Genomic DNA, 8,660 nt, shown 5'->3' with positions numbered 1-8,660 from the left:
CAGAAGACTAGACACATTGCCAGAGTTTGAGGTCACACAGAGCAATTCAGTGAAAGGCAGATAGAAGCCAAATTTAATCAGTCAGTTTGGAAAAGTGTTTGAGCCAAAACAGCTGAGTTGAACCACCCAGCTAGAGTTCAGAAAAAAAAAAAAGACAAAAACAAAAAAACAAGCAAACTAGAAAGTGTGGGCTTATTTAGAAGTAAACCTCTGAGATAACAATTACATCTGACGGAAAAAAAAATAAAACCTGGTCAGTGGTGGCACACGCCTTTAATCCCAGCACTTGGGAGGCAGAGGCAGGCAGATTTCTGAGTTCGAGGCCAGCTTGGTCTATAGAGTGAGTTCCAGGACAGCCAGGGCTACATAGTGAAACCCTGTCTCGAAAAACCAACCAACCAACCAACCAACCAACCAACCAACCAACCAACCAACCAAAACAAAACAAAACAAAACCAAAGAAGTTATACAAATACCCAGCAGGTATATAAACATGCTCAGCGTAACTAATCAGGGACATTCACAGCAAAATCAAAAGGTTTGAATGGCTAATGTGCAAAAGACCAGAGACAGCATGCTGAGAAAGACAGAGGGGAGTGACCCCTTGTACATGGTGGGAATGCGAATCAATACAGTCATTATTGAAGACAGTTTCTTCACAAAAAACTGAGCATATAATTAATGTTTAATCTGACCATCCCACTTATGGTATATCTGAAGAAATTGAAGTGAATATCTCAAAGGAATACCTGCATATCCATGTTGATTGCAATGCTATCAACAACAGGCAACGTGTGGAACAATGCAAGATAGTGATCCATTGATGAAAAGATAAAATGTTGTTTACATACAGTAAAACTATGACATAACATCCATTGCTTTTTGGTAACATGGATAGAACTGGAGATGAAAATTTTATTGAGTAAAATGAGCTAGGCACAGAAAGAGAGTCAATTTCATATTTCACTCCTTGGTAAAAGCTACCAAAGTTGATCCCATTGAAGTAGAATGTATTGTATAACAAGGGGAAGGGAAAGGTGAAAGAGATATACAGTGAGGTTGGATAATAGGTACCAATCAGTGTACAGTTAAAGAGGAGGAAGTAGTTTTGGGTCCTAAAAGGCAGTGTAATTATACTCCGTAATTACAAGATAACTAGAAGAGTTTGAAAGTTCCTAACACAGAAATGCTAATGTTTGAAAAGGAAATGCTAATTAGCTTGATTTGATTATAACACAGTTTATGTATATATCAAATTATAAAATGGCATACCACTTGAATAAGTATGCATATTTAAATATTAAAATATTGAAATTATTAAAAATAAAGAAAACATTAAAACCAAAACTCACTTCTAGATAAAGCTTCAGAGTCTAATTCTTTGTGTCTTAGGACTGCTTGTGTCCTATGAGAAAATTCCATGCTGGGAACATTATAAGGATCTGGCCTGATAACCCTATGTTATTTTTATTTCCGTTTCCATGTTTTTAGATATTATCAGCATCCATTTAAACATGTTGACCTCTTACTGACTTCTATGACTTAAAAGTTTGCTTCCTCCAATGATATATTTTCTAATTTATGTTCACCTGGGGGTTTGTGTACCCGCTTACTCTTTTATTTCTTGCTCCAGGCCTCTTTCCCTGGGAGCTTACACTTAGTCCTGGTTTTGCGTCCTACCAGTTTTCTTCAACGGACTTTCACGGACATTGGATTTCGATTTAGCCAGGAGGATTTTATGCTGAAATTGCCAGTAAGATTATTGCCTGAATCTTTTGTCCTTTCAATGCTTATATGGTCTGCATCTTATACTGTTTGTTTTGTATGCGTCTATGTAACACTTAAAATTTGTCTTTTAAAAGTTTAATCCTGAAATGTCCTACAACAATCTGTTTCTACTGTTAAACAGGGCAACTTATAACAAAGTAATTCCTTTAAAAATATTTGGTGTGTGTTATAGATGTGTGCATATGTGTGAGTATGATTAGGAATTTTTATTTTCAGTTAACATTGTATGGATTGTGTATCTGAAATGCCCTGATCCTAAGCTAGCTCTGTGGTCTTTATTTTGAAAATATATCTTTATATGTTTTTATTGTTTGGAATAGAGTGCTCATAAAATTTAATACCTGAATTGTACCTTACTACACAAAGTTCTTTTGCTTTGTTCTGAGCACTGAAATTGTTTGTGTGTATGTGTGGATGTATATGTGTGTGCACACGTATATGTGAGTGCCAGATTGCTCATTATTAATGAAAGTTTTTCGACAAAGAAGAATTAGATGTTTTGGTTCCTGTAGAAGTTAATTTTGGTTGATAGAGATGTTTTGTAAATAAAACCTTGGTTTCTGAAGAAGGTTAATGCATCCAGATGTTGGGGCATGCACAGGACGGAACTGTTTGAAGCATTTATATCAGATAACATTCTGCTAAACATTTACTGAAATTCATTTTGCAGTTTGATGGAGGGCTGTCATGAAGGACAGTTAACAGTGTCTTTCTTGCTTATTCACATAGGTTGTTATGCTGAGCTCAGTTAGTGATTTGCTGGCATACATTGATGACAAGCAGTTAACCCCTGAGTTAGGCGGCACCTTGCATTACTGCCACAGTGAATGGATCATCTTCAGAAATGTATGTGCTTCTGCCCTTACTGTAGAGCCTATCCTTCATTCTCTCTAGACATTTTTCCTACTTGGGAAAAGCGGATTTTGGGTCTCCAATTTTTTAAATGCATATATCATTCAACATTTTGGTTTTCTTCTTTAAGAGCTATCTAGAAATGATAGTTAGTAAGGGATAGCAATTGAAGGAGAGGCCTAGTGAAAAAGAAGGAATTTTCTGCCCATCCCTTCCTGTGATCACATAGTAACTCAGAGACAAAAGATTTGGGTTCAAATTCTGCACTGCTGAGTTATGTTTTGGATCTTAGACAATATACACTGCCTCACCAACTCTACCTATAAAATGATACTGATAGTATATTAATTATATCATAAGGCTCTTTGGAAGGTTCAAGGAGAAAATGAGTAAAAGAATTTTACTTATTGCTTGGTACATGGGAGATGCTCAGAAAATACAAGTATATTCATTCCAGCCTAGATGCATGGCACTCCCACAGCTATTATATTAGACAGAATCCTGTTTTTGAGATTTTCAAAGCGGCGAGGGGGTGTGGCCTCTTAGGTAGAATAAAGTCTATGATGTAAATGTCTTAACTTTCAGTCACACGATCTGAAAACTCTCCTGAAGAAAATAATGATGATCACTAAATCAGGGTCCCATTTCCTAGTACTTATTCAAAGTGACTGTTTGGCAGATTCATTCAGCAATTCAGGTGTTCTCGTGAAGGTTAACTGTTAGAGCAAGCAGTGTCTTGACCTACAAATAATCTACAAAGCATAAACGAATGAGCAAATATTTTGAGATACATGCCTAACAGGTGGTTTATATTGTGTCTGCGTTCCCCCCCCCCCATTTTCCTGTGGTGGATTTATTTTGGAAACAAAATAGTGCAGCCATCCATGTCATTTTAGGGCAATAGCACCTTTGAGAAGACAGTCTCAGATCTTTGGCAGTACTTGCAATGAACTGTTGTGACAACTTGCTCTTCAGTTCCTTAGATCATATGCTTTGGGGAGTGCTGATCACAAACGCTAATAAATATCAAATCATATCACTGTTCTCATGTCTCTTTCGAAGTGAACTTTTTATAACAGTTTGGCTGAGTTTGATAAAGTAAGAAAGACACTGATGGTCAAGGCCATATAGAAAGTTACTCAGCACATGGCACTATTTAGAAATAGTTTCCGTGAGTGTTCAAGGAACAAGTCCAGAAATGTACATTCAAGGGTTTTTGACACTGATTTTTAGTCACTTAGGGGTTTAGATGCACAGTTAGTATTAATTGTTAGGGGTAGTGCCAACTTTTCTTAGAGGAGTTCATAGTGCATGTTTGTTGTTTACACATATGTAGAGAACAATCCAAATTATTGATCCAAATTTTGAAATATTGTCAGAGTTTCCATCAAAGATCCTCTGGCTTTTTACAGGCCATAGAGAAGTTTGCTATCGCAGTGAAAGAAATGGCTCAGATGTTGCAATCCTTTGGAACAGAACTGGCTGAAACAGAGCTACCAGATGATATCCCTTCAATACAAGCGATTCTGGCAGATCGTGCTGAAAGGTATCATCTGTTGAAGGTATGTATATCTTTTCTTTTTCCTTTCCTTTCCTTTCCTTTCCTTCCCTTCCCTTCCCTTCTCTTCTCTTCTCTTTTCTCTTTTCCTTTCTTTTCTTTTCTTTTCTTTTCTTTTCTTTTCTTTTCTTTTCTTTTCTTTTCTTTTCTTTTCTTTTCTTTTCTTTTCTTTCTTTGTGGTATTTGGAAGGGAGTCCAGGGCTTCCTGAATGTTAGACAAATGCTCTGTCATGAAGCTGTGGTTCTTTGTGAACTAGGCTCTCATCATGTACTCCAGGATAACCTGAAAGTCACTAGGTAGCCCAGGATGATCTCAACCTTTGAATCCTTTTCCCTCCTGAGTTCTGTGATTTCAGGTATACACCATCACACCCTGCCACATGGCTTTGGTTGTTCCAGAAAGTGTTCATTTCATGCTGATTTTTACATAGGGAAAATGAAAGATACATCGAAAATATTTTTTCTTTTATTTTTACATATGGGTGTTTTGCCTGTATGTACCCCACATGTATGCTTGGTGCCTGAAGAGACCAGCTGGGGTATTAGATCCCCTGGGATTGAAGATTATAGATGATTATTAACTGCCATGTGGGTGCTAGGAACTGAACTTGGATCCTCTACAAGAGAAGCAAGTGCTCTTAACTGTTGAGGCATCTCTCCAGTCCCTTGGGGAATTGATTTTATTCTGTTTGTGGTAGGAAAGAAACAGTTCTGACAATTTAGAGGTACTTTTCTCAAATATTGGGAGGCAATTTGAACAAGGAAAATCAGACATATGAGTATTATTTTTCTCCCTCACCCATAATATGTATGCTGGGTGACAAAGCAGTTTTGAGTTTGGTATAGGGTGTATGTTTTAATTAAAATGTGAGAAACCAAATCTTTGCATCATAATCTATGATGATGGTTATGATGATGGCTCCTGACTATCGTGGTTGTTGTTTGAGACAGGGTTTCTTGTAGCCGAGGCTGATTGTTAACTCACAACTGGAGCTGTCTTTGAACTCTTGATTTTCATATGTAGTTATAAGCATGATCCACCATCAATGGCTTGGTTTGCATGGCTAATTTGTATGCAGCTGTAGTGATGATGTAGTGAGATATGGATATAGTGTACATGCAATAGGTTTTTAGCACATAGTTTGTGCGTCATTAGTATTAGTTTTATTTTTAAAATATTTTAATTTTCTCAGTGCTGGGAATTAAACTTAGAGTCTCACACTTGCTAATCACATACCATTGCCACTTTGTAAGTCCCTTGAACCTTCTGAAGGAAATTTTGGATAGTATAGATATCTGAAGAAGGTGTATCTTTATAGACTACTTTCAAAGCCTATGCTTTATGATGTCAGTTAAACACAGATGCAAGATAAAATAAGGCTTAAGGTAGGGAGTGATTGGTAATAATTAATGATTAGTAAGAAAGGTATATGAGCTGGGTGGTGGTGACACACATCTTTACTTGTGAGACAGAGACATGAGGATCTCTTTGAGTATATATGTATCTCACTACATCACCCCTACGGCTGCATACAAATTAGCCATGTAAGTCAAGCCATTGGTGGTGGAACATGCTTGTAACTGGTAAGAGCATGAAAATCAAGAGTTCAAGGACAGTTATAGTTGTGAGCTAACAATCAGCCTAGGCTACCAGAAACTATAGTGTGAGTTCCAGAATAGCCAGGGATACATAGAAAAAAACCCTGTCTCAAAAGAAAAAAGAAAAAGAAAGGTATATATGATTCTTTCTGAGTATGCATTAAATCTACCTTGTAACTTCATGCTTTCTGATATTGTAGTTGTTATTGTGCTAATATGGTTTCATCTGAGCACATAAAAATATTATCAAAATAGAATGAGACTGGTTAGAATAACCTGTTTGGTGCTCTGACTCTAACATCTATTTCACCGTCATGCAGCTGTAGGAAACTACTAAGTTGTAGGATGTGTTTGAAGGCCATTTGTAAGAATGAGACTGTAAATCATTTTGAAGATGTTAGAAAAAATTAATAAAGAATGATATATAATGGGGACTCAGATACATAGTGAGTTTTAGGCTAGCCTACTCTACCTCAGTCGCTGTTTGTAAGACAGGAGCTTCTTTGAGTCTCCCATTTATGTCAGTGTTCATATCCTGTGTATGCAGGTGCATGTGGGAACGGTGTTTTTCTTCCTCATTCATCCACCTTGTTTTTAATTTGTCTATTTTATTGTTTTGTTTTTAAACACGTATGGAGTTTTCTTTGCCTATTTAGGCACTGTATTCATTCACTGGCCTGAGAGACTAGAAGATTGTGTCAGATCCCTTGCAACTGGAATTATAGACAGCTGTGAGCTACCATATGGGTGTTAGGAGTCAACCCCAGGTTGTCTGTAAGAGTAGCAAGTGCTTTTAACCACTGAACCATCTTTCCAGCTTCCCACCTTATGTTTTTGAGACACACTTTCTCAGTGGCCTGGAGCCAAGTAGGCTCTGCTGACTGACTAGTGAGCCCAAAAGATCTGTGTAGATCTATTTCCCTGGCATAGGTATTATAAGTGTACACCATTATACCTGGCTTTTAAAAAATGTGCATTTTGGATATTGAACGCAGGTTTTCATGCTTCAAAGGGAAGCATTTTTACCAACTCTGCTATCATCTCCCTGTCTACAGAGTGTCACATTCGCAGATTCTTTGACCTTGAATTCCTGTGAAAGCCAAGGCTGTGCTAGAACTGCTTCTGTCTCCTGGGCCGTACATCTTCCACAGCTGTCTATCTCTTCAAGCCATTCACGTTCCATTACGAACTAACTGGCTAACACACCCTGTCTGTCGTACCTTCCTATAGAATGACTTAACTGCTGTAACCAAAGAAGGAAACGTCCTGCTCATGAGCCTGCAAGTGTCTGACACTGAAGAAACTGGCAGTTCAAGTCTTGAATGTCCTCCACACATAAATGGTGACTGGCAAACGATTAAAAAGTAAGCACTTCCTTCTTTGAAAAGTCACTTATATTTTCAAACTAGGAATTTTACATTGTTTGTTGCTCTTAGGTATGAAAGTATTTCTGGACCTCTGCAAGTCTGGGAACTTCTTTTCTGGGCTAGTCTGCAGACAGTAGTTTGCCTGCAGAATTAAGTTCCCCAGACATTGATTTTTCTTTGCCTGAGCCAAGTGTCATAGTGTCATAGACTATTTTTGCTTATAACTCCTTTTTATTCCTGTTTTTGAGAAAGGATCTTACCATGTAGCTCTAGTTGGCCTAGAACTTCATATAAATTGGGCTAGACTTAAACCTACAACAGACATCTGCATTCCTTTGCATCATTACTACTAGATTAAAGCCATGAACCACCATGACTGGTCTTTGCCTATAATTCATCCATTTTTTTTTCTTTCTTGTTCCTATAGAGGACATGTTTATTTTGGCTTGCAGTTGCCAAGATTTCAGTCTTTGCTCACTTGACCCTGTCACTTTGCGCACATGTCAGGACAGTACATAATGTTGGTTTGCAATGTTGTAATTCTTACTTAGCAGCTTAGGTTTAGCTCTAAACCTGCATCCACAAGTGGTTCTTTCTAAGGAATTCTTTGGCTTCTGTTTAGGTTGCTGGCTCAGGTGCATGATATGGAAACTGCTTTTGATGGATTTTGGGAAAAACATCAGCTGAAAATGGAGCAGTATCTGCAACTGTGGAAGTTTGAACAAGACTTTCAAGAGGTCAGTTAAAAGAGTCCCTTCCTTGTGATGGAGGACTCACTCAGGAGCATTAGAAGGGCAGTCTTACAAGATGCCAGTTTTCAACTTAGGGAGAATATAGGAGACAAGATCCTTGACTTGGAACAAAGAAAATCTTGGCTAACTTTCAAGCCTTCACTTCTTGCACTGTGATAAAGCACTGACATATCATTTAGTATGACAGGGACAGTCATTCTCTACCTTCACGGTCGGTTTTTAAATTTATTTTCAATATGAAGTGCTTTTAGGCTGTAACATAGTTTTCCAAGGAAGTGATAACTATTGACTGTTATGTACCACATACTAGAGGTATTGTCATTTTCTCCTAAACATTTTATTTTTTTCTTACAGTAAGAACATTGTCTTACAGAATCATTGTTCAGTTACCCAAATCACTGTATTCAATGGCAGTATAAGACCTTTATGTTACCTGTCATCATTATTCTAATTCTATCAGTTAACCCAATAATGTCCTTAAAACCATCAATACCAACACACACACACACACGTCATTAAAAAAACAAAACAAAACCGGCCCATCTTGTTTTTTGAGGCAGGATTTTTCATTAGCTGCCTGGTCAGAGAGACTTATGTATCTTCCTATATCCACCTCTTCTACATTGGGATTGTAAGCACACAGCACCATGCCAGACTTTTAAAAAGATGTGTTCTGAACAATATGAACTAAGTAGTACCCTCAGAGCTCCCAGGCTCTCAACCACCAACCAAGGACTGCACATG

General features: G+C 37.6%; 1 protein-coding gene across 1 annotated transcript in view; it reads left to right on the top strand.

Moving 5' to 3' along the window:
- Window positions 1-8,660, top strand: part of Mcf2 (MCF.2 cell line derived transforming sequence) — a 109,461-nt gene that overhangs the window by 44,863 nt on the left and 55,938 nt on the right. Inside the window, exons 5-9 of the mRNA XM_031364091.1 lie at window positions 1,634-1,753; window positions 2,518-2,634; window positions 4,053-4,202; window positions 7,028-7,161; window positions 7,787-7,901. Of these exons, the coding sequence (XP_031219951.1) occupies window positions 1,634-1,753; window positions 2,518-2,634; window positions 4,053-4,202; window positions 7,028-7,161; window positions 7,787-7,901 (636 nt within the window). The remainder of the gene's footprint in view (window positions 1-1,633; window positions 1,754-2,517; window positions 2,635-4,052; window positions 4,203-7,027; window positions 7,162-7,786; window positions 7,902-8,660) is intronic.

The sequence above is a fragment of the Mastomys coucha genome, chromosome X, assembly GCF_008632895.1.
Source record: "Mastomys coucha isolate ucsf_1 chromosome X, UCSF_Mcou_1, whole genome shotgun sequence".
Classification (NCBI taxonomy): domain Eukaryota; kingdom Metazoa; phylum Chordata; class Mammalia; order Rodentia; family Muridae; genus Mastomys; species Mastomys coucha.
This window is presented reverse-complemented; position numbering and strand designations above follow the sequence as displayed.